The following is an 18466-nucleotide window of genomic DNA, read 5'->3' as shown; positions in this document are numbered from 1 at the left end:
AAAAAGCACTTTTGGTGGGAAACAATAAATCATAAAAAACATTACAAATATGCTATATTTTGAAACTTTTTTCAACAATTCCCCACTAATTTCAAAATATATTTGGCTTGCATAGAAAACTTATGCATTAGTGAGAGTGTCTACAAGACTTGAACCCCCACTTAGTGAAAGAAAATCTAAATTAACCAAGGTGCTAAGTGGACTTACCTTGAACCTTTCTCCTTATATTGTTAACCGAGTTTTTAATCACACATAGGTGTTCAAAAGTTCAATCTTGTGGATTTCAAGTTGGCACATTTAGAGCCTTGTGCTTGTCTGGATTCGTGAGTGCTCTAGAGAATTGTCAATTCTCATAAGAAGCGGCTTACACTTCTACATTCACATAAGTGAGTTTGTCTATGTATTTTGTAACACACACCCTAACTTTAAGGCCTATAAACTCATTAAGAGCTATTAGCTCAACCCTCATATTAGTTACTGCTCATGAGCGCATATCGGTAATGGGTTCATATAAATATGCTCAATATCTGTCATTCATCAATTCATTTTTCATTGAACCTAAGCATGTGGGATCTCCAGCGCTCTAGGTTGGGTATCCTTAGACGATAACTTAATTCTTATTCTCGTTGATATTTTACTGATGACATCTCTCGAAAGGCCTTTCGTAAATGAGTTTGCCAAGTTTTGATATTACTTAACATATTTCAATGCTATAATATTGTCATCAACCATTTATCTTAAAAATTGTATCTTAGACTAATATGTTCAGACATTCCATTATATTTCATATTACCTCCTTTGCATGTAGCTTTTTGGCTATCACAAAATATTGAAATAGCATATATGAGCTTCTCACCTAGTAAAATATTCACAAGCATATTCTTAAGTCATTCAGCTTCTCTACAAGCAAATGCTAAAACAATAAATTCAGATTTAATTATAGAATGAGTTATACATGTTTGTTTATTAGACTGTCATGCAACTGCTCCTCTACCAAGAGTAAAAACTCAACCACTCGTAGATTTGAAATCTTTAAATTCAGTGTTCCAACTTACATCACTATACCCTTCAATAATAGTAAGAAACTCGGTATAGTGGATTCTGTAGTCTAAAGTATGCTTAAGATATCTAAGAATCTTGTTCACAACATTCTAATGTTGATCTCTAGGACTATTAATATATCTATACAGCTTGCTCATTGCATAGGCTATATCAGTCATTGTGTAATCATTGCTTCGAAGGATCAAATGACATCTCCCACACTTGAACTTCGCAATCAAAATCGAGAACAAAAGAATAGAAAGAGAAAGCTTGAGAATCAAAAAATCTGATAATGCAAAAGACAAAAAAAATAAAAAAAAATTATAGATTTTAGGAAGGTCAAGATGTTTTTGTGATAAATGAAATTAAAGGCCATAAATCCAATACTTTGAAAATTGGACAAAAATGACCATGAACGGTCACCCGTCTTTAACTAACGATCAAGGACCTTCAAAACCGTCCAACAGTCACAATGCCCCATAAATGTTATATAAATGTATTTTTAAAGTCTTTCAAATGGTCAGACTATTTGAAAAATGAAAAATAAAAAAATAGCTTGGTCAAAGCAGACCTCAGCACCTCATATGCGCCTTGCACCGTTGCGAGCGAAGTGCATCATCAAAATGCCTCAAGTGCCCTTGCGTGCACACACACACGTGCATGTGCGCAAATGACATATTTGTTCGTGCACGAAGTGCAGCAACATTCGCAAGTCACCCTAACACACAAGGTTCACCAAAGTAAAGAATTTGAAACAAACACTCTATTAAAACCACCAGAAAAATTTCTCCATCTTAGATATGAGACTAAACATTTTCACAACACTTTTGGTGAGAAGCAATAAATCACATAAAACTTTAAAAATTTGCTATATTTTGAAACTTTTTTCAACACAATCTTCCTTTCATTTCTTCACTATGACTCTCCTGCAAATCCCTCGAGTTCCTCTTGGGATTTCCCCAATCTCAATCCCATCTAATCATATTATGTCAACTAGAAGCTTGGACATTGCCAATGGAGTTGCTGCTATCATGTCGAAGAATCAAGTGATGAGAGAGAGAGAGGTTGGTGGTGGGACTAAAGATCCTTCTGAGATACGAGGGTCTCCGGTCAAGAACCCGGCCTCTCAATAGTACCATGACCAAAAGAATAATACTGGCATGATGATGGCATACTAAGATCTTTGGTTATCCAGAAAATTTATAATAGGTATATGTGTTCCTCTGGTCATATGGTGGTTCTATACCATGATACCATACAATGGTACACACTTTTTTTTTTAAGGCAAGCTGGGGTTAGGCAGACCCCCACTAGTTACACAACATACCATTGGGTTTTGAACTTGCAACATACCAACTCATAGTGAATTGCACTAACAGTTCCTACCAAACAAGTGGAGCCGCCCTTGGTTACAATGGTACACACTCTTGTTTGCATAGATCTAGCCACTAAATGATAAATCTTATCATACATGTGTTTAACATAATTTATTTACTATATGAGAAGGTTTTATCATGTTTAATATGCCAAAATATTTCATTTTTGAGAGGATGAAAATCAGCATCTCACAATTCATGAAAATAAGGGTGGTTTTAAATGATATAAAACATGGTATCTGAGTCAACTTTAACATATTAAAATAATAAATTACATATGTAACATGATCAAATGGTTAGATTTTGAGTTTGGAGCTTACATCTATGTAAATCAAGTGTGTACCAATACCGCCATAGAAGCGCCATTAAAAAAAGAGTTCAAAATGTGAGACCATTGGTTGAGATGGAGCAACTTCATTAATCCAATTCACATTTGACTATGATAAGAACCCAAATCAAGCAAGGATTGTGCAGTTAAAGGGGTATATGACATATAATGGGCCTTATCATATGTCAATCTTGACCGCGAACCGGGTCACTTACCCACCCCCTGTGAGGTAAATCTCTGGTGGAGTAGCTGACACCCAAGCCCTTACGGAGTCATCAGTTAAAGGCACCACACACACTATAAAAGTTGAACACGGGACAAGTGAATTTTTTAATAGTTGATTATCTTATTTTTCTTGTTTATTACATGAGAAAACCTACATTGTGTTGGAAAACACTCTGAAATTATGGATGCAAATGGATCCGGATCAGCTAAATACATAAGAAAGTTGGATCTTGATCAGGTCAGAATAGACAAAAATCATAAAAGTGACATACTGGACCTGGTCCGTTTGGATTTGGATAAGATCTACTGTTTGCATTTTGAATTCGGATATGGCTTCGGCCTGAATCAGAGCCGTTGGAACCCCTAGTCATTACCCAACCAGATATCTATATGTATTAACAAGTATTTAGTAGAAAGTTAGAAACACATAGTTACATATTATATATTAATATATTTTATATGATCTTACACATATATTATATATATTATATACATAATGTGCATATTATATATGTTTTATGTATTATATATATATATATTATGAATTATCAAGTTTTAAAATAAACACTTAAAAAAAATCCAACTAGTGATCGACTCATAAAGTTTGGTTTGCAATGAGCTCAGGCTCAGGTCAGTCACAACCCAGTCCAAGCATAGGTCTACCCTCAACGAGCCGAGTTGCTCGCAAACTTTTTTTTTTCTCGATGTGATGGAGAACAAGACTACTACATATGTTGGATTTTGAAGAAATCGGTGTTTTGGATAAATGATAGTGTGGTCAGTTCATCATGGGACCTGTTTTTTTTTTCTATTTACATGAAGAAACTGCCCCCAGGATTAGAGACTTACTCGCACTGACTCTGATTGCCATACTTTTTATCACTGTCCTAGCAGCATAAAACTCTTTGGGCTTACCCCTTCATCCCAGGGAGTCGCCGCACTTCGGCTTGTGCAAGGGATGTCACTCATGGGATTTGAACCTAGACCACATGCCTAGGCCTAAGCCCCATCCCACTACCCCAAACCCTTTTGGGGCAACGTGAGTATCAACATGAATGGTTATTTGATCAAAGTTATTATTTTTTGTAGGTTAATATTTGGTGCTATTGATGGCACAGCTATTGAGTAGAAAAAGCATTTTTTTTAAAAAAATTATAGACTGAACATTATGAATATGATTTTTTATTGTGACATGTAAGCATGCCTTTCAAGAGCTTCAAAAATCAGTGTTCATGGCTCAAAAAATCAGTTTTTTGGATCAACATAACACTATCTAAGGTTTGATCCTTAGCAAACAAACAATGTTGAACACTCATCTATATGGTTGAATTGAGTTGATAAGGCCTGAACTTATTATTTTCAGTTTAATTAATTATGTGCCTTAAATAGCACCAAATAGCAACCCATTTTTTTGTTGCAGATATGCATTTTCACCCTGTTAAATCTCGCTTTGAGGTTCCCTATTTGGGATCCCATGTGAGTATCTACACTGACATTAAATTTAAAAAACAAAAGAAAGGATTCAACAAAAAAACCTTTTTGATAATAAGAAAAAGGTTCAGCCAACTTGTATTATATGGAAATTCCCTTAATTTTTTATTAAAATGGGATAATACATGCTTAGTTTTTTTTTTTTAACAGTCTAGTAGGGTTGCATGATCCTTGAGTGGCTTAAAAATGCAGAGCTCTTTCTTGTCAGAGCCCCTTTGGGGCCATGAGTCATATCGGTATTGGAGGCTCGGCGTGGTTGGTAATGGTATTGGAGCCCTGATTTTTGGGAATGGTATGGGGTCCGGACTCAGGTCTAATCGGACCCACCATAAGAGAAATCATCCCCGGACTCGATAAAAACTACATGAACTAGACCCGGGCCATACCTGAAAAAATCATAATTTTTATCATTTTTACATTGAAATTTTGCAGGTCTTAATCAAAACTCGGGTCGGGCCTGGGTCTGATATAAAATTTCACAAAGTATACTCGGCTTCTTATTTATCACCATACCCAGAACCTAACCTGTCGACACACCTATAACTGGGTCAGGTTCAGGTCAGAAATTAGACCCTAGCCCGACCCATCTATTTCAAGATTGGGTTTAGGTCTGTTCCGGTGCACCTGAAAATTTTGGTCCCATATAGGTTAATGGGTTCAGGTATATATTGGGTCAGGTATAATCGGGTCCGGTCTTTGGTAGACCCGTGTTCTTAATCTGATCTAAGAATTTGAGCCAAACCTGAGTATGATATGTTGTGGTCTTAATGGGTTCCAGTTTTAGGTCAAGATCTTGATGTGATATATATTCTAGGCCTAATTATCCGCCAAAGAAAATTTAAGTAAATTAATAGAATTAGCTATTTATTATGAAGATTATATGCTAACAAATAAAAAGTTTATTAATTATTGTAAATAAAGTCTAAATCTAAATATAAAATGAATATATGCATACCAACCAATCCTTTCAAGTCATAAAAGACATTAATGGTATATCATGTTCAAAATGTAATCAATTCAATGAGTTATTGGGTATTATTCTTTAAAATTGGGGTTCACTTCCATCCAAAAATTTCCACAACATATGGGCAATAGGAAGTATTTGCAAAAAATAAATTAAAGTTGTGATTGTAAAAAATTAATGCATATTAGTTCCAAGTTTATCAACATCTTCAATTATTTAATTGATCATGTAACATAAGATTTACCAATTATCTTAGTTATTTTCTCGTACCCCTTCTTCAATACAATTTTTAAAATCCAAAACTTAAAAAAATAGGTTCAAATCAGATCGGTTCACATACAAAACGGGTTTGGGTATGAAGCAGGTTCATATTCGGGTTCGACCAGTTCAACGAAAAAAACTGGTTCGAGTACATAATTGGGCCGGGTTTGGTTCAATTAGGTTTTATATTATGAGAAACCATTTCGGTCAAGTATAAAAAGCAAATCGAGTCTAAATGGGTTAGGGTCTTCATTTACAATACCCAAGACCTGACCCATTTTCATTATGGGTCCATATTTCAGACCTGACCTGAACCAGTGGGTCTTATTAAAATCGGATCCAGTTTGGTGTAATCTGGCAATATCTTGAAAATATTGTAATGTTTTGCCGATATTTTTGGATTACCTTAGATTGCCGATGATATGCTAAATCCATTGAAATCACCTTGTGTTAGTACTTAATAATGGATTCAATAACTGATAATTTCTTATTCTCAAAGTTCCCCTTTTCTTAACGCCCCAAAATAAAACTCGAACTTAAATCCGTTAAGTTATTTAGCGTTAGATTCAAGAAGCCATTTTAAAATTTCTGCAAATTCGAATGGTTTCCGCCAAGTTATTCCCAATATAAAAATTTAGGGTTTAGTTTCTCTCTCTCTCAGAGAGAGAGATCATGGGATGGAAAGCGACTCAGAAGATCATGGGATCCTGCCAACGTAATTGTTTTTTTTCCTTTACCCTTGATTTCTGAGTTGTTTTGCAGGATTCATTGAGTTCTTAACGATTCAGTGTAGTTTGGGAGAATTACGGTGGATCGTTTCCTTAGGACTCTCTCTTTATATGTTCATTTCGTGTTGTATGTGGAGGATGGGAAGGATTGGAATTGTTGCGGAATTTGGAGGGAGAGAAATGTCGACTAGATTTTAGAGATCTTCTTGGTTTTGCTATTCGTATATGGAATTTAACATATTGTGAGTTTATGGATTACCAAATTCCCCTAGAGTTGATGATACAGCTCAATCTTGCAGTTCCTCCAAAAATGAAGTACCCCACAATGAGTTTTTCTGGGCGAATTGTATACAGCAGAACCGTTTCTGATGCGGAGAGTGCTGCAAAAGAACTATCGGATATTGTTAATGTTAAGAGGCGGGATATGGCTAAAATCTCCATGGGGTTTGACATTGAGTGGAGGCCATTATTTAGGAAAGGTAAGTGCCCTGCACAATGATGTCTGGCTTAGGGTCGCTTGAAATGCACACTTTACATTTGTCAGGAACTATGTTACTTGGACACTGACATGGGTGTTGTGTTGGATGCAGGTATCAAGCGTCGGAAAAAACTAGATACGGGGACATGGTTATATATATATATATATATATTAGATAGAGAAAAAAGTATTTAACTAGAAAATATAAGAATTATTTTAAAAGAAAAAAAAGGACATCCTTGGATTCCTCTTTCTTAAATGTAAAACCACACAATTCATCAAAATTGTGAAAAAGGAGGGTTAGTTCTTAATAGAGACTAAGTGAGGTTCAACTGTAGTAGCAACAAGAGAGTCTTTTTATCAACTAATTTGACTCCATCAATTGAGAGAGAGAGAGTCCTTTTTGTACAATAAAAATGCATGCTGACTTATTTCATAGTCACGACCCAATAAATTATATGAAGAGAAAACAGGGTTTAAACAAGGTTGATACAAAGTGTCCAACAGTAGACACTTGTCTAACACACAATACCAAGTGTTCATTTTTCCCTAGGACACTATCGTGTTAAAAAATGAAGTGTCTAGGAGTATTGGTGTCGGTGTCCAAAGTGTTGGACACTGACATATTGGCCCTCCAGAAGTGTCAAGGTAACATAGGTCAGGAAAAATATTTTATGGACAGACTTCTTATAACCAGTTTGCTTCAACTAATTATTTTCTTCTCATTTATGCACTTGTTGAGACCACTCTTAGTGGATGACCACCTTTGAATCTTTTTGTAATAGGACGATTTCATGTTTTTCTTGTGGTTGTTTGTCCGGGAATTGTAATTTATGCTCCTAGAGAATAGGTAACTCTGTCACCAAAAGACTTAGGAGTTGTGACTGCTGTTAGAATTATCATGTCAAATAAAAAAGCATGCTAATTCTATTTCTCTCAGTCAAATAGGGTTTGATAAACGTTAGCATTTATGGATGGCCATTACCAACAAATTATTGCAGACATTTGAAACATCTATGGATGTATAAATGTGGAATTATTGAGTAATACCTAGTATCTGCAGGGAATATGAGAAGAACTTCTGTTATGCAAATATGTGTGGATCCCACCCACTGTTTTGTTATGCATATAATTCATTCTGGAATTCCTCCTCTTCTACAGTCGCTATTAGAGGATGGTACAATGCCTAAGGTGAACCACAACTTGCGTTTCAGTTGTCTTAAGTTCCTTTTGCTTCATCCTTGTGCATGCGCCCTTTAATTTTCTGGTTTCCCAATTTGTAGGTTGGAGTTGGCATATCCATTGATGCATCAAAGATTCTGAAAGACTACAGTGTCCATGTTAAAGGTTTAGAAGATCTATCTGGCCTTGCAAATCGCAAGTTTGGTGGAGCTCCCAAGAAATGGAGTCTTGGTTCTCTAGCTGAAATGCTTATATGCAAGCAGGTTCTTCATTAACTGCGTTCATCCTTCTCTCTAACTGAAATGTTTATATGCAAACAAGTGAATTATCGTTACTTTAATCATCTTCATCCTTTTATCTGCATTATTGTGGATTTCCATAATTTGAAAAAGGTTTCTTTGATAGACATCAGTAAACATCATTGAAGTTGTAAAATTGCAGATAATATGTGAGTTTCTTAGGCTTAAGCTTAAGTGCTTAACTAAATATTGAAGCGAAAAAAAGGACCACTTAGGAGAATCTTGTAGAATATCACGTTTCTCAAGAATGTATCACTATTGGCCAACGCCCGTACAACTGAACAGTTTTTTTTCCTATCAGGCTTCTTCACAACACAAAAAACGTATCTGTGGGTCTGTTCGTGTGTGCACGTCCACTGCATGCATGTGTGTGTGCACATGTGCATCTTTTTTATTTCTACAACCTTTTCATGACATATATTATATGCTTTCAACTTAAACCCCACCCAAAGGAATTTATGCCACTCAAATGCTACATGCAAATAGAGACGAAGTAAGGTGGAATGCTTGTCTCTGTTTAGAATAATTGATGATACCTTGGTTAATATCAGGTGATTAGGATGCCAAACAATCTGGAATGTTTAGTAGAAAGTTGATGATTTCCTACTAATGCTTCTGGCATTAGGCGCCTAGTTAAGAAATTGTTAACGACACATTTATGTTGCGAATGTTACAAAAATATAAGCTGAAATGTAACATCTAACGAGATCCTGGAATTATCTAGTTTTCTGGAGTCATGTATGGAGAACAGAAGTGACACACTTGTTAAACTGTATTATATATATATATATATATATATATATATATATGTTCATATCATTGTAATAGGTAATACCTGATAGGGGTATTTCAGTCTTTTCACTGTATAGGTTGTGCCCACTAGGGGCATTAGTGTCTTTGTATATTTTTTTGTTTCCTTTATTTTTTTCTGTTTTGTAAAATTTTGTTTTTCTAATGGGCAATATTGTCATTGCCCAAATATAGCTGTTGGGAGATCCCAACAGCTATATTGGCTCTCCTTTTTGTATATATAGGGTAGCGTTGGTAAAGCTATATTCTTGATCTGAAAGTCCCAACTGCGAGCACCTTTCAGATTTCAGTCCAAATCATAATTAGGAAAGAGTTCCAATTTTAACAAGGTTTAGGTGTCAAAGAAACATGTTTGTCCTTAAGAGGTTTGTTAAGTACAGGAAATCAATCTAAATTTGAGTTGCTCTCCAATATTGCAAGGGACTATAACTTGGAATAAACTCCAGTTGGGGGCACTTGAAAAGGTTGTAGCTTTATACTTTGAGAATTTGGAAAAAAAAATTGAATTAGTGACATTGGTGACATCAATCTACATGAATTGATGCTATGTGCATTAACATGACACATCGCATAAGAGAAAAAATGGTGCTAGTATCTACTTAATTTTTTTAACTCAATATTTATATTTAACTTTGAAATTTCAAATATACCAACATGTTCCAATGTTTCCAAGAAAATCCCCATACGAAGACATGTTTCCATAGTTTGGTTCAAGAGAATATGAGAATGACGGTCTCATATCAAACTTCTAACAAGAGTGACATGTGCCTTGTGTTGCAAGACCCACTAGCTACTTTGGATTAGGGTGTCAACCAGGAGGCCGTTCACCCGACCTGGATCCAACTTTGAGGTTTTGATACTGGGTCTGGACTGAGTTTGACCGAACGGCCTGGACCTGCTACAAGGAAACCCCTGCCTGTGTCCTACAAAGATTGCATAAACCAGACCCGGTCTACACCCATTAAAATAATATTTTTATATTTTTTACATTGAAAAATCGTGAATCTTGTTCGGAACTCAGGTCAGACCAAAGTTACCGAAAGCTTCTTAGGTAGGTGAGAAGCATGCTTCCCATAAACTCTCTTCGGAAGCGCGATACTCCTCGCTTCCAAAACTTCATGGGAATCTTGATTCCCTCACGCTTCTTCTATATTTCCCACACGCATTGTTCATGCTTTCCATATGCATTTTGTTGAGAATAAGTGGTTTTTAGGTTAAAGTTCTTTTATATTAGAGGTGTTTTGAATTTTTGTTTTCATAAGGACTTATTTGTAATTTTTCCTTTTAGCCTCTCTCTATTTAATATAGAGAGAAGCCCTACTCCAAAGGTAACGAAAATAAGTTTCTGTGCGGTCGACTCTCTTTCTCTCTCTCTCTCTCTACACAGGTGGCTGCTTCCTTCTACATGGTATCAGAGCCCTCGATCTCGGGAGCGTGATCACGAGAGGCTCATCATCACCCACGAAAGGTTCATCATCACCAACGAAGAAAGAAAAACCCCGACTGCGTGACATCAGGTTTGTTGTTCAGCGATTGTGGAAGATCTGATAACAGAGCTGGGATGTTACCCAGATCTGTCGTCAGATCTGAGGATGGAGCTCCCAGCGAGGATTTCCTGGAGCCGTAACCCCTTTTTATTTTGGAATATGGAGTTTTTTTTTCTTCGTGATCTCCTGTCGTGATTTCCTGGACATTGACGAGTTGCGTTCCTGCTGTTGCGTGCCTGCCGTGACTGTTGTGCTATTTATGCTGTTGGTTGTTCCTGCTGTGCTATTTGTGCTGTTGGCTGTTTGGGTCACGCAGCAAGTCTATGTGCTGCTGCGTGCCAGCCGTGATTTTCATGTTTTTCTGTGCTGATTGAGTGCCTGCCGTGATTCTGAAATTTATTTCCTATACTTGTTGCGTGTGATCGAGATATGTTTGATCTCTTTAATTGTCCTCTGAAGTCTTATTGGCTGTTATGCCTTATATGTTTTAGGAACAGCAGTTGGCATGATCATCTGTGTTGCAACTGAATATTATCGTGGTGTGTTTGGGTACAACACTGGTCGTGACTCCCTGTTGTGTCGAGTTTTGTTTCGTGTTGTGTTAGTTCAAGCTATCCCTCTGTCGTGAAAGCAGCAGAAGTGATTCCCTGTTGGTCGTGGTTTTTTTTTTTAACAGTAGGACTGATTTCTTACAGTGTTGGAAAATTCCACTTGAATACTTGCTGTTCAAATGAACAGTATGGCTGAAAATTCGAAATGTGATTCTAAAATGGAACATATTGGGGAGTATAAGGCTTTTGCCAACCCATTCTCGTATGGCTCTTCCGTAAGGTTGAATGAAACCAACTATGCCAGATGGTCCAGAACTTTTATGATGTTGGTATCTGGACATCGTCGAAAACATATTCTGTTAGAAGGCGAACCCACTGAGAAATTGAGAAAATATGTTACTTGGGATGAAGATAATGACATAGTTATGTCATGGATCATGAATAATGTCGAACCCCATATTGCAGATGGATTGATCTACTATAATACTGGCAAACTGATGTGGGACAATCTTCGTGATACATACTCACAAGAAACGAATGTGAGTCGTATCCTGCAAGTCGAACAGAAAATATATAATTTGCAACAGGAGATCAGACCTTGGCCCAGTACTATGCCTCTGTCAAAGCTGCGTTTGAAAGACTTAATGCTCACAGACCTCTTTGTTGCTCGAAGCAAAAGGATCATCAAGAACAAACCATGGTTGCTCGTTTTCTTACAGGTCTTTCTTCAGATTTTTCTGTTGCAAAAGTTCAAATGTTGACTGGATCAGATGTTCCCACTCTTGCTGATGCTTACAATCATCTGAGTAGACTTGCAATCTCTTTGCCACAATCTCAGCCTGTGACTCAGTCATCTGCTCTTGTTGTCTCATCTGGTTATGGGCGTGGAAATATTCAGAATATCAGAGGACGAGGACGTGGACATGGTATGGGAGGCAGAGGAAAGCTTCAATGTACATTATGTGGAAAATATGGACATTTAGAAGATCGTTGCTGGGATAAGCATGGTCGGCCAACCTCTTCTTCATCAAAGTCATATACTCCTAAAGCAAATGTTACTACTATCGAGGCAACAAATGTACAAGAGAATATCTCTGCAAATGAAAGTAGTATCACCCTTAGTCGTGCAGAATATAATGAGCTGATAGCTCTTCGACCTTTGAGTTCCACCCCTCCTATAGCTGGTGTTGCCTATTCAACCAGAAATCATCTTCATTCGACTGATAGTAAGTGGGTTATTGACTCTGGTGCATCCAGACATTTGTGTGGAAATTCACGTGTTTTTTCAGATCTAAAGGATATTAAGGCTCAGCTTGGAGTCTCATTAGCCGATGGGAGCTCCTCCCCGGTTGTTGGTCAGAGAAATATTTCTATATCCTCCTCATTACAGTTGAAAAATGCTCTTCATGCTCCAAACTTTCCTCAAAGTTTACTTTATGTTAGTTGCCTTATAAAAGAACAAAACTGTAGAGTAATATTTGATCCAATGGGTTGTCATTTTCAGGATTTGCTGACGGGGAAGAAGATTGGTGGAGGCTATGAAGAAAATGGAATTTACTACCTACATCATCCAATGGGTACTGTTCATGGTGCAGTGGAACATTCATTCAGTCCTGTTCAGTGGCATCGTCGTCTTGGTCATCCTTTATTGTCAAAGCTTCGGTCGGTCTTTCCTCAGATTCCTTCCACCACATCATTTCAGTGTGAAGCATGTCAGTTGGGCAAGCATCATCGAAGTTCGTTCCCTTCGAGTCAGAGTCAGTCTAGTAATAAAGTTTTTGAACTTCTTCATGCAGATGTATGGGGTCCTAGTAAGATTCCTACTAGGACTCAGTGTCGTTATTATCTTGTTATTGTTGATGATTTCTCTAAGTTGTCATGGGTATTTTTAATAAAGGAACGATCTGAAGTTCCAAGTATTATCAAATCCCTAATTCTTGAAATAAAAACTCAGTTTGAATCTATTGTCAAGATTGTTCGCATTGATAATGCTCTCGAGTTTAAATCAAAAGGTCTGTTACAATTTTACCAAGATCATGGCATCCAACCCCAAATTTCTTGTGCCTATTCATCTCAACAAAATGGGGTGGCTGAGTGAAAACATCGGCACCTGCTTGATGTTGCCAGGACCATTATGATTCAATCCAATGTTCCTGCGTTATACTGGGGTGATGCAATTACCACTGCTTGCTATCTCATCAACCGCATGCCTTCGTCTTCTGTGGGTGATCAAATTCCATTACATATCCTAAAACCTAATGCCCCACTTTTTTCTTTCTCACCAAAAATATTTGGATGTGTTTGTTTTGTACACAAACTTGGCCCTGATCGTGATAAATTAGCCGCTCAAGCTACAAAATGCATATTTATAGGTTATCCAAAAAATCAAAAGGGATATCGATGTTATGATCCTATTTCTCGCCGAGAGTATGTCAGTGCGGATGTATCTTTCTTGGAATCCTCTCCATATTACTCTATTTCCGGTTCCCCGCTGTAGGTTGATCCAGTTGAGTCTTTTCCATTACTTATACCTCCTTTTCCTTTGGAATCTATGCCCTCATTACCGAACCAAACTTCATCCTCTTCCAGATTTAATAATCCTCCATTGGTATATGTGCGTAGAGATCCACTTCCGCAAGAGCCTTCATCTTCTTCTTCTTCTGAGGTAAGTTCTACTGACAATAGTGATCTTCAGGATGATGATAACAAGCCTATTGCTCTACGAAAGGGGACACGACAATGTACCGTATATCCCATATCTCATTTTGTCTTCGATGCCAGAATTGGAAATCAGATGAAGTCTTTTATTTCAGCCTTATCTGCTGAAACCATTTCTCTGAACTATCAATAGGCAGAACTTGATAATCGCTGGAAGCTGGCTATGCAAGAAGAAATGAATGCTTTAGTATCTCAACATACATGGGATCTAGTTGATTCCCCGGCAGATGCTGACATTGTTGGATGTAAATGGGTGTATACAATAAAGTACAAATCTGATGGTTCTATTGAAAGGTACAAGGCCAGATTAGTAGCGAAAGGATATACTCAGACATATGGTATTGACTTCTTTGAAACTTTTTCTCCGGTTGCACGGATGGGTACCATCCGTCTTGTTCTCTCAGTTGCTGTTCAGCATGGTTGGAGCCTGTGCCAATTTGATGTGAAAAATGCATTTCTATTTGGTGATCTATCTGAGACCGTTTACATGCAACAACCTCCAGGATTCGAGGTTGAGGGGGAGTGTCAGAAAGTGTGTAGATTGAGAAAGGCGATTTATGGCTTGAAACAAAGTCCTCGTGCATGGTTTCAAAAGTTGTTTGAAGTGATGTCAAGCTTTGGCTTTAATAGATCAGCAACAGATCATACACTATTTATAAAGAAAACTAACTCTGGCATAGTTGTGAAAAAGGTGCATAGGATCCGATCCATGTACCTTTTCTATGTAACATGTAATGTAATTTTTTGTTTTTCATTTATCGGGTCTGGATACACCAGACCCGGACCCATACCTTAATGTAACTTAAATACCTAAGTTTAGGTCACGATTTCATATAGAAATCGTGACAGCCGAAGTCGCTCTCTCCCTCTCTATTTCTCTTCTCTTTCTCAATACAGGAACCGAGAGAAAAATTTACATGGTATCAGAGCCAAGATCCAACTAAGGGTGGAAGTGGATTCCGAAGGTGCCGAAAATAAGGTTTGAGGTTTCGCCTACTCTTTTCTTCATCTCCTTCAGTTTTTTTCTTTTACCACGATTCCAATCTCCACTTCTCCTTTCTCTTTCTGTTTTCCCACCTTTTTCTTGCTGTGAATCTCTAATATCACGTGGATTTCATTTCCACGATCTCTTCCTTTAGTGGATTCACATTCCACGTGAATCCCTAATCAGTTCACATCTCACGTGAATCTTGGTTTTTTTTTTATCCTTTCTGTTTTCTCATTTTTTCACGCAGTGAATCCCTAATCGTTTCACATCTCACGTGAATCTTGATTTTTTTATCACGGTTTCAATATCAACCTCTCGTTTTCCCCTTTTTCGTTTTCCCAATTTTTTTCACGCAGTGAATCACATGTGAATCACATGTGAATCCCTAATTTCACGTGTACTTCATTTCTGCGATTACTTCATTTAGTGGATTCACATCTCACGTGAATCCCTAATCTGTTCACGCAGGATCCAACAAAATTTTTGTTGTTCAGCCTGCTGTGGGACAGAAAATCTGTTTCATTCCTTTGCCTTAATTTTTTTTTTCGTATCATTCTTGTTTTGACTGTTACAAGTGGGATTCACATTGAAAACTCAGTGCTTTCTTCTGACAGTTTCTGATCGGTCTATCCTTGAGTTACTACAGCCGAAAAAAAAAAAAAAGGCCATCAGCAAACCACTCTGACTGCAGATTGAGCATTCTGTCAATACTCAAAAACTCAAAAAAAGGTGGTTCTCCTTCTTGTTAAAACCCTTTTCATGGATCTTCATTCCTCTTCATCCAACCTTTCCTCAAGTTTTCTCACTCAACTCGTTTCTGAAAAGTTAACTACCTCAAACTTCTTGATTTGGAAGAGGCAAATTATTCCTTTTATAAGGAGTCAAGGTCTCTTAGGTCACCTTGATGGAACCACTCCCGTCCCACTCGAATTTGTTACGAGAGAAGAAAAAGACGACAAAGGAGTAAGTTCAGTTGTGTATGTCAAGAATGTTGAGTACCTCAACTGGGAAAGGAAAGATCAATCAGTGGTTGCTTACATCACTTCCACCTTGTCCCAAGAGGTCTTTGTTGCCATCCCCGACAATTGTACTGCTCTGCAACTTTAGGAAAAATTGGTTCAAACATATTCACAAGTTTCGCAAGCGAGAATGGTTTTTCTCAAGAGGGAATTCCAGATGTTGAGAAAAGATTCCATGACCATCATGGAATATCTGAACAAGATGAAGACTATCACAGATCAACTTGCAGTTATAGGATGCGCGGTGAATGACAGCGATATGGTACAACAGACTCTGAGTGGATTGGGATCTGACTACAACATGATCGTCACTTCCTTATTATGTCTCCCTGCTCTACCTACCTTTGATGAGTTGCGAGCAAAATTAATTCAGTATGAGATGACTCTGAAAGGGTTCTCTGAGGAATCTCACGTTCACAAAAATTCTCAAGAAGTTTTTGCCACAGGGGTGTCTTATGGTAGAGGACGCGGACGAGGAGGACAAGGGCGAAGTGGACACGGAGGGCGTGGTTTACTTCCCACTCCAAATATGTTAGCTCATGCGCAGGGGCCAAGATCCATTCCTACCTGCTTCCTTTGTAATAAAAAGGGGCATATCAAGGCAAATTGTTGGCATAATCCAGAGAATAAAGGAAAGGGTCCACAGACAGAAAACAAGAGGAAGTTCTCAAGCAGTGGAGAGATTAAAGATTTGTTGATATCTGCCTTGTCAGAGTTGAAATTGAAGCAGAGCGATGAAGGCACCTGGTTTGTCGACTCAGGGGCAGCGACTCATGTAACAGGTGATGCAGGTAAGATTTCTAATCCCATTCCTTATTTTGGAAAAAGTAAGATTGTCACTGGAGATGGGTCCCACCATCCTGTTTCTCATGTTGGAAAAATTGTCATTCCCATGTCACATTCCACTCTTACTCTTTCTGACGTTCTTCATGCTCCTGACATTAAGAAAAATATTGTCTCTGTCTCCAAACTTATTGATGATAATAATGCTTCAGTTAAATTCACTCCCTTCTCTGTGCAGGTCAAGGACCTTCGCACGAGGGAAACATTCGCTGAAGGAAAGAGACGAGGCAATATGTATGTCTTTGAAGAAGCTCCTTGTCATGCTGTCCGCCCTGTCCACCTGAATTCAGAGCCTTCATTAGAGTCGTGTTCATCTTCTTCTGCTAATGTTTTTAGTATTTCTGAATGTAATAAGCCATTCTTATGGCATAGTCGATTAGGACATTGTGGGGGTCATTTCATTGAGAAACTTGTATCTAATAATCTCATTCCAAAAGAAAGTCTAAATAGGGATGAGAACAGTCACAAATGTTCCAGTTGTCTTTCCTGCAAGAGTCATGTATTGCCTTTTCATTCCATTAATAAGAGAGCTTCAAAACCTTTTGAGATCATCTGTTCTGATGTATGGGGACCAGCCCCAGTTGTTTCTGAATCTGGGAGCAAATACTATCTAATCTTTGTTGATAGCTATACTCGATACACTTGGATATATTTCATAAAAAATAAGTCGGAAGTCTTCTCTTTGTTTCAAAATTTTCTTTCACTTGTCAAAAATCAATTTTCTGAGTCCATTCAATTTTTCCAATGTGATGGAGGTGGGGAATTCTCATCCCGTGATTTTATCTCTTTTCTTCAAAGTAATGGAATAGGAAGAAGGGTGTCCTGTCCTCACACCCCTCAACAAAATGGAATTGCTGAACGAAAACACAGGCATATCGTTGAAAGTGCCATGAGTATGCTTCATGACAGCAATCTTCCCATCAACTTATGGACAGAAGCCTTCCATTCTGCTGTGCATGTGATAAACAGACTGCCTATGGTTATTCTGGAAAATAAGTCTCCTTATCACTGTCTTTTTGGAACTTATCCCAGTTATTATGATCTGCGTGTTTTTGGATGTGTTTGCTATGTGCATATCGATCAGTTCCTGAGAAACAAGTTTCAAGACAAAGCCCAAAAGTGCAGATTTGTAGGATATGCAGATGACTACAAAGGGTATAGGTGTTATGATCCCAACAACAAACGTATCAGAACCTCAAGAAATGTTGTCTTTGATGAACAAAATTTTGATCACGGAGCTAACACAACGAGTATGCCAACTGAAGTTTACCATCCTTGGCTAAGCTCATAACTTTTTGCTGGCTCCAATGAAACATGTTCCTCAGATTGCGTGCGACAAGAAGAAGAGGTTTTTGAGAACACTGGGACGTCGGGGTCACAGAATGCAGAGGAAGTACCGGGCAGATACAAAGGCATTGTCTATTCCAGACAGAGACCGACAACATCAAGTCTTTTAGATCAGGTCTCAGCCGCCAATCCTACTCCTTCTCATACCCTCGCAGTCAGAAAATCAAACCGCATACGACATCCTATTGACAGGTGGGTTAGCTATAACAACTTCTCCTTGGACCTTCAATTGTTTTTAACTGCCATCAATAAGGATGAAGAGCCCATCATGTATTATCAGGCAGCAACTTCTATGAAATGGGTAGAAGCCATGAATGATGAAATACAAGC

The 18466-nt window shown here is 37.8% G+C and overlaps 1 protein-coding gene across 1 annotated transcript in view; it reads left to right on the top strand.

Annotated features, from left to right (window-relative positions):
* The first annotated feature begins 6366 nt into the window (after positions 1-6366).
* LOC149821863 (3'-5' exonuclease-like) overlaps positions 6367-18466 on the top strand; it is a 29391-nt gene continuing 17291 nt past the window's right edge. The window contains exons 1-4 of the mRNA XM_089981078.1: positions 6367-6401; positions 6714-6893; positions 7956-8083; positions 8176-8337. Of these exons, the coding sequence (XP_089837204.1) occupies positions 6386-6401; positions 6714-6893; positions 7956-8083; positions 8176-8337 (486 nt within the window). The 5' untranslated portion in view covers positions 6367-6385. The remainder of the gene's footprint in view (positions 6402-6713; positions 6894-7955; positions 8084-8175; positions 8338-18466) is intronic.

Source organism: Nuphar pumila, chromosome 11 (assembly GCF_984573655.1).
Source record: "Nuphar pumila chromosome 11, dmNupPumi1.hap1.1, whole genome shotgun sequence".
NCBI classification, from domain to species: Eukaryota; Viridiplantae; Streptophyta; class Magnoliopsida; order Nymphaeales; family Nymphaeaceae; genus Nuphar; species Nuphar pumila.
Note: the sequence above shows the minus strand (reverse complement) of the source record. Positions and strands in the feature narration are given on the sequence as shown.